Source organism: Montipora foliosa, chromosome 2 (assembly GCF_036669935.1).
Source record: "Montipora foliosa isolate CH-2021 chromosome 2, ASM3666993v2, whole genome shotgun sequence".
Classification (NCBI taxonomy): Eukaryota; Metazoa; Cnidaria; class Anthozoa; order Scleractinia; family Acroporidae; genus Montipora; species Montipora foliosa.
Window position 1 is genome coordinate 13380647 of NC_090870.1, and position 20000 is coordinate 13400646.

General features: G+C 39.9%; 2 protein-coding genes across 7 annotated transcripts in view; both read right to left on the bottom strand.

The window, feature by feature from the left end:
* The window catches only part of LOC137992488 (uncharacterized), a 17905-nt gene extending 8089 nt beyond the window's left edge, over positions 1-9816 (bottom strand). Inside the window, exons 1-2 of one of the 5 annotated variants that reach the window (XM_068837847.1) lie at positions 9783-9800; positions 7538-7571 (exon numbers count right to left, since the gene is read on the bottom strand). Coding sequence is in view for 2 of the 5 variants with exons in the window: in XM_068837845.1 (XP_068693946.1) it covers positions 540-1487; positions 2916-4040 (2073 nt within the window). In the remaining 3 variants the exon portion in view is untranslated. Of the gene's footprint in view, positions 1-14; positions 1488-2915; positions 4092-7537; positions 7572-7643; positions 8012-9782 lie in introns of those variants that run through there. The other 4 variants (XM_068837848.1, XM_068837846.1, XM_068837845.1 and 1 more) reach the window with 4 other exon arrangements.
* A 5129-nt stretch (positions 9817-14945) lies between these two features.
* The window catches only part of LOC137992492 (uncharacterized), a 12639-nt gene continuing 7584 nt past the window's right edge, over positions 14946-20000 (bottom strand). Inside the window, exons 2-3 of one of the 2 annotated variants that reach the window (XR_011121705.1) lie at positions 18321-19052; positions 14946-17685 (exon numbers count right to left, since the gene is read on the bottom strand). Coding sequence is in view for 1 of the 2 variants with exons in the window: in XM_068837854.1 (XP_068693955.1) it covers positions 17668-17685 (18 nt within the window). In the remaining variant the exon portion in view is untranslated. The remainder of the gene's footprint in view (positions 17686-18320; positions 19053-20000) is intronic. The other variant, XM_068837854.1, reaches the window with a different exon arrangement.

The window sequence follows — 20000 nt, forward strand, 5'->3', positions numbered from 1 at the left end:
CTGGAGTGCAGACTGGCTGAGGTCCCCAACACAAAGGGTGGGGTAGGCATAAGCCAACACAGAAGGGTGGGAAGCATTATCCCATAATGCTCCGTGTATCTTCAGAGAATTACAATTACACTTCAAGGTAAGTACCTCTCGTCTAATTTTAAAATTCTCTTTCGATACACTCCGCATTATGGGATAACTGTGCGATTTTAAAGAACCGAAGCCAGGGGAAAAAACAAAAATATGTGACATGATAGAAATGAGTGCTTTAATTGTAGACTTGATACAATGGTCTGTACATAAATAAACGTTACTGAATATCTATGATAATACCAATCTGCCTGCTAATGAAGAGGGATTGGTATTATAGACATTGCGATTATAGAAACGATTAAATGTGCGTTCTGATGACCAGTCTGCCATCTTCATAATTTCAGCTAAAGATGCGCCCCTTTGATACAAAGCAGATGTAGATGCACCCCTTACACTATGTGGTTTGAATAAACTAGTGTCAATGCCTGAATCAGTCATAACAGTCTTAATCCATCTACCTAAAGTAGATGAGGAAACAGGCTTGTGTGGTTTAACATGAGAAATGAACAACTGAGATACAGTCTGCTCCCCTGACTTGCGCAGGTGTTGCGTACAATGAATATAATGTAACAGTGTCTGTTTAGGGCAGAGACTGAGGTTAGTGGGTAAGAAACTTCTAAAGGTTTCTTCCCAGGACGAGAAGTCTTTGTTCTGGAACCTATGACAAATTTGATCTCATCCTCATAAATAGACAAATTGTCTAAGTCCAATGAGCACAAAGTCTGTTCTCTCTGGGCCGATACCAAGGAATAAAGTGTCGCAGTTCTCAAAGTTAGTGCTTTTAAACTAAGACTTTGGACAGGAGGTTGTGCAGCCAGGTAGAATGTGAATTGGGAAACATTCCACGTAAACGAATATCTAGGAGATGGAGGCCTTGAAACAAACACTCCTTTTAGACATCTAGAAACATATGGGTGATCTCCAAGTTTATCATCCCTAATCAAGTGAAGAGTAGTGGATATTGCAGATCTGCAAGTGTTCAAAGTACTATAGCTCTTACCCTGGTGGAATTGTTCAGCCAAGAAATTAACTAAATGGACTGCATTACCCTGAAGGGGATTGATGTGCCTCTGATCACACCAGCTACTCCAAGTCTTCCATACAGGCTTGTACTGTTTCTCAGTCCCTTTGGTCCATGAGGCACAGATGAGCTCAGTAGCCTGTGTCGAAAGTCCACCTGCCTGCAGCTGTTGGCTGATAAGATCCATGCGGCAAGTTGGAGTCTGTCGTGCAGAGGATGAAGCTTGTTGGAGTGAGCCAGGTGTAAGAGTTGAGGATCTTGAGGTAGAAGTATTGGTGTCCTGTATGACGTTCTCAGAAGGAGGGGGTACCAGCTTTGCGTTGGCCATACTGGTGCAATTAGGAGAAACTGGTCCACATGCTCTCTTTCCATCTTTTCTAGCACTCTAGGGATTAGACAGAAAGGAGGAAAAAGCACAGCATTTAAATGGTGTCCATAAAGTACTAAATGCATCTACAGCATAGCAGTCTGGTTCTGGATGCCAAGATATAAAAATTGGTAATTGCTTGTTTAGCCTACTGGCAAACAGATCAATGTCTGGTTTGAAAACCAAAGAGGTCAAACGCTGGAAGACTGAAAAATTTAGTGCCCATTCTAGCTTGTCAGAATTTTGCCTAGACATGACATCTGCTACTGTATTGTCAACTCCCGGAATAGATACTGCAGAAATGTGAATCTTCACCAGTCCCAAATAGTTCTAGACAAAGTATTCAAAGAAGGGGACGTTATGCTGCCAAAATTAATGATACAAGCTACTGCAGTTGAATTATCCACTTTCAGTCTGTGTGCAGCAGACTTATACTGCGGAACAAATGCCTGAAGTGCGTAAAAAGCAGCTAGTAACTCAAGGTGATTGATGTGAAAAATCAATTTCTGACCGAGACCACGGCCCACCTGTAGCAACACCGTTACAGTGGGCCCCCCAACCAGTATTACTAGCATCACTTTCAATGAACAAAGAAATAGGCATTTCATGCAAACATTTGCCATAGTATTGGTCTAAATTGTCAATGACCCATGCAAGATTTAGCTTTGCTCGATCACTGAGGGTAACAGTATTGAATATAAAACCAAGAATGATCAGAGACTGACTTGGTTCTAAGTTAGACTTTCCAGTATTGACAATAAAACCTAAATCTGTCAAAAGATTCTTCAGAAAGGAGACATGTTCTAAACATTCCTGATGATTATGTCCAATGATGAGAATATCATCAATGAAGCTAACTAATCTGACACCATGCTACCTTGCATGTGCTGTGACTGGTTTAAGAAGCTTAGTAAACACTCGCGGTGCTAGGCTGTATCCAAAAGGCAAGCATGCAAACTGGAAAATTTGATTATTCCAAAGAAACCTAAGATATTTTCTATGAGGTTGCCAGATAGGTATGCTGAAATACGTATCCTTGAGGTCAATAGAAGCTAGATAATCTCCTGGTTTAATAAGGTTTTTGACCATATCAATGTTCTCCATTTTGAAATGAATCTTCTCTACAAATTCATTAAGGGGCTTGAGATTTATGACAGGCCTAAGGTCACCTGTTTTCTTAGGGACCAGAAACATATTAGAAATAAACTGGTCTTTGCAGTATGGAGCCTGCTCTATTGCCCCTTTGTGCAGAAGCCTATGAAGCTCCTGGTCAATAATCTCCTTATCTGCTACAGATAGAATTGGAGGATTAGGAAGTTTTGTTTGTACAGGTTTAGTACAAAATTCCAAATGGTACCCTGATACTGCTTCAAGTACCCAGGGGTCACTAGTAATAGCTCTCCAGCTAAGGAGAAAATTTGCCAGGTTTCCAGCATAAGCACCTACCTCTACTGGGAGGAGTGCTGCTTTGTAGCTGTCAAGGAATGTGGGTTGCTCTTGGGATCCCTGCTGTTGTGAGTGGTGTTGCTGCGATTCCTTGACCCTAAAAAAATATACTTTTCGGCCTTGACCCTGGTTGAAGCTAGAACCACGACCAGATGTATTTCTTCTATCTCCACGCCTTGTTCCAGGAGAGGTCTGACTAGGGCCGAGTTTCTTCGCCATTTTGTTCACCTCCGCGATTTCTTTGATCTGTTTAGGCAGCTCATCTCCAAAAAGCCATTTCCCAGGAGGAGTATTCTTGCTGCATAAAGAGCGGTAGCTGGGATTCACGAATTCTCTCATTGTTTCCCTTCTTACAAGGGAAAGTCTGAATGATGCATTGCAAAGTAATGTAATAGGAGGAGGAGTAATGAAGGAGTCGGGCTTCAATTCCGACTTGGTCTTTTGAGCGTTCAAGATCTTTTCTACTAACTCAATAACTGGCTGTATTCCCTTGGTAATACCTCTCTGGGCCTCTTGCAGTGCAAGATCCTTGGTCCTTGCCTGCCTGGCTAACTCAAACCAGAATTCAAGGTTGACCTTCGGTACACACAAGAAATCACAATTTTCGGGTGCTTTGTACTTAGCCTCAATTTCCTTCAGCTTGGAATCAAATGCTTTTTTCGTACAAGCCTCATTTACTCTTAAGGCTAAGACCTCACTCACTTTGGGACCTTTCGCATCCGAGTCATCAAAGATTGATGGCAGGTCCAGCTCTGCTGCTTCAGCAGTTGTATCAGTAGATGAAATGGGTTGTGAGGGGTCGAAAGAGCCAGCATCAGTCACGCTGGCGACACGTGTAGGTTGTGACTCGTCAGCCGTCGCTGCTAAACTTCGTTTGGCCAGGTTAGCAGCTAAAGGTTCAGAAGCTGGCCTTTTCGAAGCCGTTACTTGGGAGATAAGAGACTTCATTGACTCCATAGACGAAAACAGTTCGTGCAACCCCAACTGGCTTTTAAGGTCTTCAATATCAACCTCAAAATCGTCGATGTTGTCATTCGCTTCGAGTTTCTCGCCCCCTTCGGGCATGTTCACATCGCTCGCTTCGACCGTAGATATATTTGTAGACTCGTTGAGTGCCTTGTCCATTTCGGTAGTTGGAAATAAATCCTCTCTAAATTACTGAAATTAGTACCGTAACCGCCGACAAGAAAGCACTCCAGGAGAATGGATTTGTGTCACGCGTTAGGCTGGTTATATATGGTGCATTTGCATGACAATGGATGCTTTGAAGTGTGACCGCTGACCTCAAGTACTGAAGAGGAATGCACAGTTATCCCATAATTCGGAGTGTATCGAAAGAGAATCAACGGTTCCACCGTTTCCTGACAATTCAGAATATTTTTTAAGTGAAGAAAGACTCTCAGGCAAGGCGTCCTTTCCATGGATTTTTCTCGATTAAAGGAAAATACGTTCAATTTGATGTGGATTATAAAACTTTAGAATAGGTCGGGAATGAACCCACTACAACGTGATGAAAGCGTATTATTAGCTGTAGTAGTATTTTAATTCAGTAAAACCCTCCCCGCTTGCAAGCGGGATTCCTGAATAAGATTTTCAACTTTGAATATTGTTTCTTTGGCTATATATTGGAGAAAAGCAAACAATTTTCATTTTGCTTGGAACGAGTATGGCAAAATGTAATTGCAACTAAAAGGTTTCCTTCTAGTGGACCCAAGATGAGGTGCAATGACATGTTACGTATGATATCGGTTTATATTGCTGCTAAATTCACTCAAGAGTTATTTTTGAACAACTGAAATACATTTCTTTTGCTCCATTTTTAAAATATTTCAACACATGAATTCAAACCAAGATGTTAATCCATTAGCCGGCCAAGCTAACGCATTGTTGACGTCGTCAAACTGAATACTCCCTGATACGTCAACCATGAAAGCCAAGTCCATAACACCGGGACATTCTTAAGTAGTAAAAAAAGATCGGGTATATGAAGGAGCTGGAGAAGCCTGCTTGAAAGTGGTAGTTCAGCAAAATCCGGGCGTAATATTGGACGAGATGGCAGATCTGGGACGAGGGACACCTTGCCCAGATCTTCCAAGGACTCATTCAATATGGCGTCCGGCCGGATTTGCGGTTCTTTTCTAAGTGCGCTTTCCTTTTGTCAGAAGTTGCCCGCCAGACCCGTCAGTTTCCAAAAAAAAAAAAAAAAATGCAATAATTTAAAGGAACACTTGCATTATAATCCCTCGCATTATATATCATCTTCGAAGTATGATAAATTGAAATTTGAAGTCGTTGTAGAGTTAAGAAGAGTTAGTCACTTCCAAATGGCCGGTCTGGCCGGTCAGTATTGTCAAATGGAAAGCGTCCTAAGTTAACCGCTTTTTTACGCCAGCTACGTTTGCAAGCAGGGTGGATGGTTAAAAAACCATGCTGAAAAACCTAAATTTGCAAAGGGCAAGTCAATGGCTTCAACTCCAGCGAAGGGCATGAAAGCGATGTGTATCGACTACTAGACCCCACCGGTACCTTCTGCTGTACCTTACAAAGAACCAGCAATGAAGAACTGTTTGGATTTTTTCAGGAGCCCATCAAATGGATTCTAGGACTCGAAGTCAACTCTTTCTCGAATAGAGTTATTAATGGTGCGCCTCTCGTATGGATTTCGAGTTTAAAAGCCCAATCAAAACAGAACTATGACATTGCTATTTATTTTGCGTCATACACTTATCACGCTGGAATTTTTTTTGTCACGTTTCGCCGTGGAAATATGCCACTTTTCGCGGGAAAAATCCGCTCTAAAAGTAAACTCGTTCGAAAGAGGTTGTCTTAAGCAGTAAGCTTAGATAGAGCCACGATTTGATGGGCTCTTGGTTTTTTATTGCTGCCCGTCATGTCTGCTTTCATTGGTTGACAGTTCAAAAGACAAACCAATACACTGGGTCCAATCCCACCAATCACAACCCTGGGTTTTACCCTTTGGCCCGTTCTGCCAGAGTAATTGACGAAACTTAAAAAACGAAACCACTTAAAGATCAAAGGATCAAAAAGTCATAAACAAGGCAATAGCTTTTAAAACTGAATTTCTGTAATCTGAACCAAGTAAAAGTATTTTTATTGAGGCCCAAGTTAGTAGTAAACTTGTAGTTCCTCTTTTTGAGGGATCATTTTGTTCTTTATGCCGTTCCCTTTAAGGAATGATTTTCTCCCAGGTTAGCCATATGTTAATTAGTTAACATATTTTCAAGTCATCTTTTCGCATTGCTTCATGCCTTTCCATTAAGAGGACGTTTTAGTCAGGCAAGTAATGCTGATCCTACTTTTGTATTCTTTGCTTTAAATTACACCGGTGAGATTCCCAAAGTGATCCATGGTAATTCAGTCGGACTATCGACCTTTGTTGCTAGCTTGTTTAGACTTTGGACCTTTTCAGCCCTTTGCCTGGAGCTTCCATACTTATTATACTCTCGAGTCAAGTCTTTCTATTTTTAGAACTTTTATATCTTTTCATTATTTTGAAACACCTTCGTGTTTCGGGTGTGCTCTTTTGAAAACACCCGCGACACCCCCCCTGAGAGATGATTCTAAAAATAAAAAAAATACAGGTCAGGGTTGACTCAGAGGGTTAGTATAGCAGATGGAGGCTTCGGGAAATGGGTTCCTGGTAATGTAAAGGACATCGGAAGGGAAAATTTATGCTGCGTTTTTGATGAGTATCCAAGTGTTCAAAAATGTAGGACCGTCCTTTCAGTGGGTCGGATGAGCCTTTGGTGACTCTTAATGAACAAGGCATGTCATTGATAAACAAGCTTTAGGTGTATGGTGTGGTAATTGTATAGTGGGTTACCTGTGTACCCTATGTTAGCGGGAGCCCAGGACTGGGAGCGAACAACATCCCTAACTTCCTGTCATGGCGTTTTCAAAAACCGATTTATTTAATTTTGAGATTGAATTTCCCGCGAATGAGACTCCCGCAGGAGCTTGATGACCAATCACAAGAAACTAACTTGACATTTTACGTCATCGAAACGGAACTTGGAAAAGGTAGTCTAAAAATAGAACGGTCTTTTAAAATACCTTAAAATAGGCTCTCAATATCTTAAAATAACTGGGGAGAAAGTGCTACCTTTGTAATTTTATCTGCAAATGGTTAGAATTCAAGTCTTCTCGGATAAGGACTATAAAACGTAGGCCCCGTCTCACAAATATCTTGTATGTTCATGAGTTCCCCTGGGAACGTTAAAGAACCCACACACTATTCGAAAAGAGTAGGGAATGGAGTCCCTGTATGCTGTTGTGGTTGTCCTGTTATCTCCAGCAGAAGTGGCCGGCTTGGCAGTGATATATCGAAAAGGGCTTACGGTGTATGAGGCCACGTAAGCAAAAACAGCTATTAGTCAAAGAGGGACTTTGCCGATTGCTGGAACATGTAGATGTAGATGGGAGTTGTTCGCTCCTAGCCATGGGTTCCTGTTGTTACTAGAGAAATTCTGGAGCGGAAAATACAAGATAGCGGATATAAAAACGAAATGTGCCACGTGCTTGTTTCCTTCCTGTTGATAATCCACTCGCATCGAGAAAATAGCACGCTTAGACTGATTAAAAGAAAACTCTTTGAAGCTTACCTTTGTTATGAGATTATGCAAGGATTGCTAATTCCTATAACATAAAAAAGACTCTTTACACAAGTGAAAAAAAACCCAGCCTCTTCCCCCCAGCAAAATGTCCTACCTTTTTCAGAAAGGCAAGGCATTCAGAGTGCGTTTTTTTGGTAAAATTCCAAAAACGAATTTTTGTTCTCGGATCAATGGATTCTTCAGCGTTGCCATAACAACGGAAACAAAAAAACCCAGAGTTGCATTGTTTTGGAGAAATTCTTCAATGAAAATGCCGCCAGAAAAAAGCATACCTTGGCGATCGATAAAAATAAATGACGAAAAACATGCGTGCTGAGGTACAAATCGATTAGAGAGGGTACTTTGCAGTTTACTGTTTTAGCTGTAGGAAAGGTGCTAACAATTTGGGCTGTCAAGAAACTTTTAGTGTAATTTCTTGTTCGTGACTTTGATCGTACGGAAAACCGCTTGCCAAAAAACCGAGGGTGCGTTTTTTTTTTGGGAAATGTGATCTCGGATCAATGGATTCTTCAGCGTCAAAAAACCGCAAAATCCGAAAAAGGAACATTTTCCATGACAACTCAAACAAACAAACGTGCAATTTAAAAAACAAAACAAAAAAATTAGCGGTATACTAGTTTGTTTTGGAGAAATTCTTTGATGAAAAAAAAAACCTTTCAGATCAAATAAAAAGAAATGACGAAAAACATGCCCTCTAAGGTGCAAATCGACAACAGAGGTTATTCTTGCAGTTTACTTTTCTAGCTATAGGAAAGGCAGTAACAATATTACTGCTGTCAAAAAACTTTTAGTGTAATTTCTGGTGTGAAATCTGCAGGAAACCTAACCATTTTCGACAGATGGGCTCCTGTTTTCGACCTATTCGTGTCTTCCAACTTTTGGGCTAAACTGTCATGTACGGTGGCTGTTGTGTATCATTTTTGCATAGAAAACCGCTTGTCAAAAATACTTTTTTCAATCCTTTCCCGAAAAACGCTGAAATGGTGAATCTCAAAAATTCGAATTTAGATTTAATCCGAAGTATCCTCCTCGAGTGTGGATACTTTGGATTCATGATCCGTTTTCGGATTTTTCCAAAAAACGCACCCCGAGTTTTTCAGATCCTTTTCCAGAAAAAAACCCTAAAGTGGTGAATCTCAAAAATCCGGAATTAGTGTGGATACTTTGGATTCATGATCACTTTTTGGATTTCGTCAAAAGAACGCAAAATCCGTTTTCGGGTTTTACCAAAAAAACGCACCGTCAGTTTGCGTTTCATGAGACCACAGTGTTTCGACTCGGAAGGGGTGTCATTCGTCAGTAAAATCCGTCAGTGAAATCAACTTCAAAGGACCTGAAGACCTGTCAACGGAAACATATAGGGCTGTTTGAAAAGATCGGTTCTGGTCAATAAACGCTTTTAGTATTATTTTTGTTATTGTTAATTGACAGTCTTTACCTAGCATACAGGCTCATTGCAGGAGTCTCATCATTGCTTCATAAGGAAGCATGGAAGACTGGATCGGATCAATTAAAGTATTGTTAAAGTATTGTTGAAATCTTGGCTTGATGTCTTCTTTGGAAATGGACAGAGGATAGCCAATGAGAGCCGACAATTTAAAGACTTTGAAGTCCTTGTTTAAGCCTTGTGCGGGGGTTTGTACTTCTTCGAGAGGAGTAGATAATATTATCCTATCACTCTCCACGCTTGTCTTCGAAAGTAAATTTAAAGGCCATATGCAAATTTGTCTTTGAATCACTGTTTCATAGCGTTAAAAAATTTCACTATCAAAAAGTTGAGCTGTGAAGTGTAATTATTACAAATTCATTGCTCATGATTTACATTTACATAGGCATCTTTTTACAAACTTTCACCTCGAAATCTTCATCGTCCAAGCTCGCATAAAGCAAGAAGTCTCTCTGTCTCTAAATTTCGATTACATTGCACGTTTTGTTTCGTATGATATCTTTATCGAGATCGCCGAACTGCACGTTCAACTTGAAGATCCTTCAATTACATCACCGTATGTTATAATTGTCGCCTTTTAAAAAGACCCCATCTAGTATCACAACTAAATTGTAGAAAGAAATTACAGTGTGGTAATTAAAAAATGTCAAAGACCATTCGTCAAATTTTCGCTCTGAAAAATGAAAATTGAAATCCGAGAGTGAAGGGTGGATAATGTATTGTACTGTAGTTTTAAGACGTCCGGTTTAGACTACAACTGTATGCAATCAATTGAAATTTCCTTACCAGAGGAACCAAGACAGCGATCCACCGCATTTTTAAAACATTCACTGTTAGATGTTTTTTGTGTTGACTCTAGGCATTCAGATTTTGAAATACGTAGTAGGCAGCTGTATAAATAATGCAAATTTTAGAGCCCATTGAAGCCGGGAAAAAGGGAGAGGGGTTGTGATTATTGTGATATTCTCGGATCTCAAAGCCATGCAGATCTGCATTTGCTGAATCATAGTCACTGACACTTATCATGATGAAGACTGACTCTAGAAGAAAATACAGTGAGATTTGGGGCGTTTTCCATTTACAAAAAATTTCCGGATAATTCGGTGGAAATTTCCATCGGGTGAAAAACGTGTTCCATTTAACTCAGGACCGTTCGCCGCCCTGTGATTGCGATTTTACGCTCCAAAATTTAAAAATGTGGCCCTGAATAGCCTGGAAGTGGTAAGACCTTTCAAAAGTGGTAAATGGAACACACATTTCCATCGGAAAGTTTCCAACGGGAAAACAGGACTACCTTTTCAGAAGTTCCGTCTATTCCGGAAATTTTCCAGTGGAACGAACCAAAAACGTGTGTTCCATTTACATCTCAACCAAAATTTCCGGAATTTCTCGGTAAATGGAAAACACCCTTGGTAACAACTAGAGCTAATTAGATGGGTTAATATGCGAACTTTAATACAAATTCGCTCGTTCCTTTCTAGTCTCTGTTACTTGATATTCAGGGATTCTGTCAAGCTGTGTCCATGTAATGGATGTAAACAAGAAATGCGAATCCCTGCCAGATTTCCAAAGACAAACAAGTGGGAGGTAAAGCAAGTCTTTATTTTATTTTATGGCTTCACAACGTTGACATTGTTTAATTTAATGGAGGGATCCATTGTTTTCAACTATTATCTTTGGAGAAACGTAGGAGTTGTCGGCGGATAAAATTATCAAGAGAACGAAGACTATGGATACTCAGGTCGAAAAAAAACAATGGCTTCTTGAGGACACGATAGACAATATGGAGATAGACTACAGCGGAGCGATAGGCCATCTTTCACTAGTTATTTACAATTCATGATGCCTCGTTCACACCAATTGAAACCTTAACCGTGTTTTGAACACTGATGTTTAGTTAAACACGGTTTCAAAGTGTTTTCTTTTTAAATCGTGAATACTGATTTTTGCCGACTATAAATTTAACACAGGTCAAAGCATGTATTGAAATTCACTTCAATCTCACGTAAAAGCCAGTCCTACATTTTTCTGTGATTGATTTTCACTTTGTTGTACCCAGTTTAATTCAACATGTCTTGTTGGTGTGAATAGGTAGACACGTAGACAATAACTGGCAGCATGGCTGCGGCTGACCATGAGGTATTGATGTAGCCTTCACTTGTTAAAATTTAATGGTTCATGTTTTTATCAAGGTAAGGGACAAGCAATTAAATTTATGATTTAGATATGGATTCATTTATGAGTTTAGTTTCTTCTGATTGCTTTTTTTTTTTTTTTGTAGTTTCATGAATCTTTTTCATCGCAGAAGCCCTCTTCAATAATTAGGACTGTATGATTTTTCCGCTGGCTAAATGGTGCACTATTTTTTTCTTCAGTCTACTCTTAAAGTGCACTCTCAATTTTTTTGGCATTTTTCCTCAAAGTGTTCCACCTCTAACGATGATAACGAAATGAGAAAGCGAATGCTCTGAAAACCCGCAAGAGTGGTTTCTACATACATACCGTACTTTTTAAAAGTTCATTTTGCACGCCAGAATTATTGACACGCGGTGATTCCGTAGCTGAAAAACTAAGCGGCACGAATTCATTGAAGAATACTTGTCTTTTCCCCAAAAACTGCAACAAAAGGCGATGAGTCCTTACTAACAATATAATGTTACACAATGATGCATGTACTAAATCGTGAACAATAGATGGTTTTCACAATCACGTCATCAAATTCGAAAATCAAAATCGCAAGGTGTTTTGAATTTTTATCTATAGTTGGTTGAAGATGACCTAGAAATAATCTTTTTTCAAGTTTTCAGTTCCATAACGTCCTTCGTTTCGAAAATACAGCATTTTTAATTTCCGAATTGTCACCTTGCGTGACACTACGATACAAAGTTATGCACTAGTCATTTGTTTCCCCCACCCCCGACCCCCGGGGATAGTGGGGACATATGGGGGAATTACTAGGGCAATTACTCGAGATTACGCCACAATTACGCCTCTAGGGGGAAGGGAAATTACAAGATTTTCGTTCCTCTGCCCTACCCCTCTGGGGACATACAGAGGGAAATATCGGGGAATTCTTACCTAGGAGGACTGGGACTGAAAAGAAACGAAGAGCAATGGTAATGAGTATTTTCACACGTGTAAAATCAATATGGCGGCGGGAGAAGTCTAAACTTTTTCTTTATTGGTCGCTTATTCCTGTCTTGTTTCTATCCAGTTCTTTTTTTTTCTTTTTTTTGTTTCGTTCCTTATATAGTTCATGTGGCACACACAAATGGCAAGAACTGTATATTGTGGTAATCTCCCTAACATTTTCTTGATGACTCAGAATCTTTTAGGAACAGAGGGGTGGGGGAATTACGTGTGTTTGTCTGCTCTAGTCCCCAGTGGAAATACACCTACTTTACAACCATTCAAATGTAATTTCCCTACCCATCCCCGGGGGTCAGGGGGTGGGGGAAACAAATGACTAGTGCATTATTTGGTTGGAAAAAATGTCTATGCCTATGAATCTCAGCAATCTGAGCGTTTCAAGTACACTAGGAGGTGTGTTCATACACACTTATTTTATCTTATGAGCAAAAAGTAAGCGCTTTCATCGCTACAGGAGTACAGATCATCATGTTGATTTCTGGCCGCCATTTTGGTGCACCACTGTTGTGCACCAACATGGCGGCTCCATACAAAACTCTATAAAGTTGCCGGAAACGCTTTGACAAATAACTCAGAAATGGTGTACGGCACAGACCTGAGAATTGGTGAGGTGATTTATGAATTTTTGTCCTACAACATTCCAAGTTTTTGGCTTATTTCATTGAACGGTTTCGATTTTATATTTTTGTTGTGTGACAGTGAAAACGACCTATTCAGGACCTTGCCTACACACACACAAAAAATATAAACCGTTGTTTACACCCAGAAAAAAGGAAGCAACGTCTTGATTCATTCCTTCAGCTCTCTCGCTGGCAAAATATTGTAGAACGCAACAGGAAAGCTTTCAGTTCCGTCCGTCGCAAACATTTTCTAGCTTTCGCTTTTAGTAAAAAAGAAAACTCATAACACAATCAACTAATTAAGTACAAATTATTCTCAAAACAGCGATCATTTTTACTTTTCATAAAGTGAGGTCCTCGATAAACAAGTGCACTTGAGCATTTCATATCTTTTTCATTGAGAACAAAAAATGTTTGTTCTTGCAGCCAATCGATCAAGTACTTTGCTTTCGTAGGTATACTTGTTCAAAGCACCACCATTTTCATCGAGGAATTCGATGAGGTGGAAGTCCAGCATCTTTATCTCCATCTGGATAAAGAGTAGCTACATCTTTAATAATTTATTATTGTTTCCTCACACTGTCTTGGCTTTGGAAAACACCAGTCAACCTTTGTTCGTTCCACAAGCGTGTCATGATTTAATAGACCTTTTCACCGATACGGCGACCATTTTGATTTCTATTGTTTCGAATAGCTATTATGGGATGCCCAGGGGGCAAATACATATTGATTTGCCCCCTGAGCATCCCATAATGTCTTTCGAAACAATAGAAATCAAAATGGCCGCCGTATCTGCAAAAAGGTCTATTGCTCTCCTTCCATTTTTTTGTGTTTTCATCACAGATTTATATGACTCAACAACGTGCTTTGCAGCCGCTCATAGCCAACGCGACATCGAATGCAATGCAAAAACTGTAGTGATTCTTATGACAATGATCATCACCATCTAATGTTGATAATGTTGATGATGATCATGACGACGATGATGATGAAGAGGAGGAGGAGGGAGACGAGGGAGATGAATAGGATACCTTTTAACCCTTGTACCCTTGTCAAGGAGTTGTGGAAAAAATTGCATTTGGATGAATTGACTTGGTTGTAAAAGAAAGGGGTACAGAATATGCCACAAGGCATTTCACGAAAAAAGGCTCCTTTGCAAGTTATAATGGACACGAGATCAGATTTATTACTGTTATGTTACAGAGTTGTCTAAGTTACACTTCAATAGATAGTATAAGTAATATTGGGACAATCTGTCGGACAATCTGTCAACACAAACACTAATTACAGGGCATTATGTGATGCAGCCTCGTTTTCAAGTTAGCGTGGTCACGTGATCCGTTCTATTACTGTTACGTGTCAGACACTCCAATAAACCATTTCCGAGCTCATGTCTGCCTCCTCTTCAAAGCGAGTCTAAGTGCGAAGTTTTTGTGATGGTAATTAGTTCTACTTTACATATGAATGAAAACTAATTTTCATAAGAAAAACTTCGCACCTATTGTCGCTTTGAAGAGGAGGCAGACATGAACTCGGAAATGGCCTATTAAAGTATGAGAATTTTCGAAGATTCGTCACCACTGACAGTGGTTACAAAGCATTTGAAGGGCAAACCTCGTTTCCATGTTGGACAATGCGGGTCACACTTTTAACTCCCCATAAAAGCCGTCATAGCCTTTGTCGCAAGCGCTTCCGTTGGGTTTCACAGAAGAAAACTTTCTACCGAGCAAAATATGAAGAGACGGGGGAGGAGGGCAGGAAACACGTGTCCGCAAACCCAACATTCCGAAGAATGCCTTTTTCATACTTTCACACTTGAGCGCACACCTGTAAGGAACGTTTCAAAAAAACGACCAATGAGAAGAAGGACTTGTCAACAGAAATCAATTTATGTTGATTACTAATTTTAAAAACAAACAAGGCTAGAAACTAGTGATCGAGAAGTACATGTAAATGTTGTTTAAACTAGAGAGCTTCGGGACCGGCCAAACCAAGCGATAAGTGCAGAATATATAACCGTATTTGATCATTAATACCACTTTATTGTTGTTTTTTCCAAGTCATATCACATCTCGAGTCTTTTCGGCCACGATGAATTTGAGATAGATTTCATCCACGAGTAATTTTCACGTTACAAAATCGCTATCGGACGACACAAATAGCACATCTCTCACATAGCTCATTTTGTTATGTTTTTGTTTGTCTCTGAAAGGTTCCTAGAACAACCTCACACCCTGGCCAATTTGATTTGTTAATTATTCTATTGAGATGCTGACCAAAGACATAGAAGTACTGTCATCAGGTCCACCTTTTATTTGGTGATTAGGCTATTGAAGGAACTACATGGTGTGATTATTTGATCCCATTGGGCCTAAAGAAAAACAATTCCCAGGACAATAAAAGTGATTTCCTGTGATAATGCTGTTAATTGGACGTTCTAAAACGGGGCAGTCAGGCCACAAAACCACTTCTTTTTTAGTTTAATTTCTTTTGTATGTTAATTGGTCACAGAAGAAAACGCTTTTCACCAAGACAATCGCTTTTCTTTTCCTTTGGCAATACCTTTAAGGTCTTTTAATAACGCGTTTTAGCATGTTAGTGAAACGGTAAAAACATGTTAGTGAAACCTTCGCTAAAAATATACATGAGGACAACTCGAGACCTGTAATTGACTGGCAACCAATGAAATCTTTCCTGCCGAACGAGATAAACTCACTGAAATTCACGCAACTTCCTTTGGGCATCAATGTCTTACGTCTTGAATGGTGTTTACGAAATATCCCTGCGAGCATGTCCAACATTATCGTGTCATTTTAAGGAAAACTTAAGCCGCGTAACGTCGGGGGAAAAAATATATATCACAGAGAAGATCAAATGCAAACGACCAATACAGCCATGCAAGGCAGGATATTATTAAGGAAGGGTTACGTGATATCTCTTTAACAGCTACTCATCCGAGACTTCTATCATGCTAAATCGTAAACTAAAGGAATTGTAGATTTCAAGAATGTATAATGGCTTTTCTCCCCCTGAGTGATACCGAACACCCTATTTTTAGGGTCTTGGCCCATGGACTACAAGCATGATTTGAAATTGTGGGCCCTTTGGCCGCGGCAGTTTAAATTCGTCATGTGCTCTTTTTTCTTTGTAGTGCATGATCTGCCCGTTTTCACCGGAAGGGCTAAAAAGTACTGGTCACTTCAATATCAGCTTGTGCCAGAGTCAAGTGGGAATCGAGAACTAATGTTGAAGCGTGCTCAATGGCTTGTTAACCACGGTTATTTCATATTTCTTAAACATTCGTTTCAGAGGTTCGGCGACACTTAAAGATGAATTATGAGACAAGAGAGGGCTATCAATTTAAAAAACTTGGAAAACCCCCCTTGCCTCATTATTCTAGTATTAGTTATACTAGTTCTTGAGCTGTTACTCGCAACCTTAAATAGTTTACCAAAGGCTCATCAACAACATTGATATGGAACGTTCGGAAAACTATTATTGTGTTTTTGGGCAAATAAATTTCTTATCCAATGTTGAAACGATCCTCCGCCAACTGAAAAGATCTGGCTTCCTGAAGCAAGAATATTCATTTCAACAATAGCAACGGAGCCCCTGTCAACAAGATGATATACCTTTGGATCGAAGAATGTTGGATTCTCGAGTAACCCTTCTATGACCGTCATGAGCAAGGTTGAGTTTTTCCGTGCGGGCAATACGTCGCCTGAATGAGATCCGAACTGCAGAAAATCTGCGGCAACAAACGTTTTTCTCTTAGAGTTTCCATTCTTTGGGTCACGATCTCGTTCTTGCTGGATCCGTGCTACCATTTCCGTGATACACTTGACTACTAACGAAATAGGACCTCTATGACGAAAAATTTGTTCAGTGCGCAGATGAACTGATATAAAGTTAGGACCCAACTCTTTTGATACAAAATCATGAGCAATTTGCAAGAGTTTGTTATTAAAAAAAGAAACATCCGGTGCATGAAGACAAAACTGGATAGTTGGTGGTAGTGGAAAGTTCGCTCGTTCTTTAGTGCCATTCCCTCTCCATTCCACAATGCCGACACAAGTTCTACCCTTGATAACTTGGTCATGAAATCTCTCGATCGATTTAAGAACCCCAACATCGATGCAAATAGTTGTAGTACTCTACGTCCCGCGAATATTTTTTTGTGTTTACGACCACTCCATGCGCAAGGAATCACTGAAGGCTTTGAAATGTTCCGCTCTTGCCTTAAGCGTGTTGCTTGTGGTTCATAAATAAGATAAATCAGCAAATCTAATCGATCTTGGCATACATGTTGAAATGTCTTCCGGCTTGCAAGAGTGTTGTAACCGTGGGAGAGCAGCTTTTTATTAAACAAAGTCAAATTGAAGTAGGACGCCAGTGTCGGTAACTTGAGTTGTGCCAGAAAATTTGAGTTCGTTATAAAAGGCTCAACAACTTGACCCCCACTAAAAGTAGCTAATGCTGCAAGAGCAATGAGATTATTTGTCGCCATCGTAAGTTGCTCCCAATAGTTAAACGCCACATAAAACATTCCAGGTTTTCTCAAAGCAGGTGTGCTCTTCAATAAGCCATCTTGCATATCATTGTGCGTGTCGAGGGTGTTTACTTTCGAGTGTTTCGTGCGACTTACCACTTTCTCCATGTCCTTTCGACGACCCTGTACTTTCCATATTTGTACAGTTATTAACACTGCGGCGGCAACAACAACGAAAGCAAACACCTTGAAAAGTATCCGTAATCTCATTTCTAACACATCTCACCCCACAGCGACTGGGAGGGTTCCTATTATCCTTCCTGAAATGGATTTGCAATTAGTGAAGTCTGAGACAAAATTCAGATTTTGTGTACAATTGGAAATCGGAAGATCCAGAATCCGAATTTCCCAATCAAACGCAACCCTCAGTCTGAAACACAAGAGCAATATAAAATAGTTCGGTTCAATCCCTATAGCTCGTTTTCACCGTTATGCAGCAAAGAAATAAATTCTAAACCGTTCCATGAAAAAGGCCAAGATAACGAAATGTTATAAAATACTAATACATAAACAACTTCTCAAAGTCTCAAGTCTGTGTGGTACAGCATTTTTTAGTTATTGGCCGAAACGGAGGCGCCATTTTGGTGTACCAATATAGTACACAACAGTGGCCGCCGGAAATCAACAAAACCATTTGGAATTTGCTTTGCCATGAAAACGCGTTATTTTCACTCATAAACTGGTACAAATATGCATCAACACAATCTCTTAAGAGTTGAAAAGTTGCAACTGTTGAAAGTTAAAAGGAATGCCTTTTTTCCAACCAAACAACCACTATCTTGGTGTCACACAAGGCAAAAGTCGGAAACTATTTTCGAAACGAAAGACGCTACAGCTCTAAAAAGTTGTGAAAAGATTTAAATCTAGATTATATTCAAGGTAGTGAAGATAACAAATTCGGGATTTTCATTTTAGAGTTTCGTGACGGCATTTGAAGACGATCTGTAGCCCCCAGGTGGCAGTTTACTTCGTTGACAACAATTTTTACATCGCAATTAACAATACCTTCTGATTGTTAAAAATCTTGTTAGACTCCGCAAAACACAGCTGGCGATTTTAACAGTTTAATTGTACTCAAAACACTGAAAAAGTAAACATGGAAAGACTTAGTATTCCGCGCAACCGCCGCTTATCAACGCGATCTCGGAATGTTCTAGAAGTGGTCAACACTCCATCATGTTTCCTAAGATAGCTCGATCGTTTCTAAAAATAACAACATGCTCTTTCCCGCCAAAAAATATAAATATCGCAACGATCTTTGGAAAGCTCCAGAAACAAAACATACAGTCGCTGAACGGTCTACAACAATGTGCTAAGAGTGTAAGGTCCAAACATTCCTCCTTACTAGCCAGCACATCCCAGCCATGTGTCGAGGTTTTGTAAACTTCGAGTGATTGGGGCCTTTACCATGTCAGTAACCATGTCTTCAGTTTTGCAATGTTTCAATTCAATGTGCCCCTTGGTGACTTACTCACGAAAAAAGTGATAGTTGATGTCGACATGTTTTGCGCGTCCATGAAACTGTGGATATAGCAGATTGGTTATCCTCGAATGCCAAAGTTGCGGCAGTCTGCTTGATTCCTAGGTCTGACAGAAGTTGTCTCATCCAAACTGCTCAGTTCTACACTGCGCTTGGCAATGCCTTGTATTCAGCTTCAGGGGTTGACAGAGCGACACTTGACTGTTTCTTACTTCTCCAACTCCAAGAGCATGGAAGGCATGGATGAAATGGAAGCCCTAAGGGCGAGAACTCTAAAAATTCAGGGAAAGGAAGATGCAGACAAACTGAGAAATGATTTAATCAACCTAACTTTAATTCGTTCACATCCCGTTTGTGAAACACAGAACGCTCTTCAGGAAAATCAAGATAAGCATGTTCAACTCAGAGAGGAGATTTTATCGAGCCTTATTTCACCAAGCGATGGTCCAACTGCAGCTTGTGATAACGGAAGTGAAAGGGATGTTGTTAAATCTCCTGTACTATCCACTGAAGACGACCTAAGCAAGATTGAAAATTTTATCGATAACGCATATATGGAAATCATTTTGGACTCCAACGAATCGAATTATTCAAATCCGGTCAAAGATAGCAAAACTGACCAGTTTCGATCTTTATTTAGCGCAATTGTCAATGTTGTTAGAAGGAGTGTTAAATGAACTGAAGGATTTGAAAGCCTCTCATACGGCAATACTGGCGCCAAACAACGAAATAACAACAGAGCTGACCACACTACGAAAAGATGTAACCGGAGCTTAATAATCTGAAAGATTCTCATCCTTCGCTTCTGACCGCAAGTTGTGAAATTGCTATGTGATTGGTTCGGGAAGTGAGAAGTTATGTAATTTTGGAGATTATAACTTCATTATAATGAAGTTATTCAGTAATCTCCATATAATGAAGTTATTAATCTGCAAAATTACATAACTTCTCACTTCCAGAACCAATAACATAGCTTGTTTGATACACAGGAGTGGACAACTGTCAGCAAGAATAAAAGACCTGTAAATACTCAAAATGGATTTAAGGAGTTGGAAGATTCTGTTGGTGAAATATCACCTGATCCATCACCACAGTTAGACATTGCAAATCCTTCAACATATATGAGTTGGGCTGACCAATTAGCAGAATATCGATTACAACACAACCAAACGTTTACATCCAAGTCTACTTCTGGAATCTCTGAA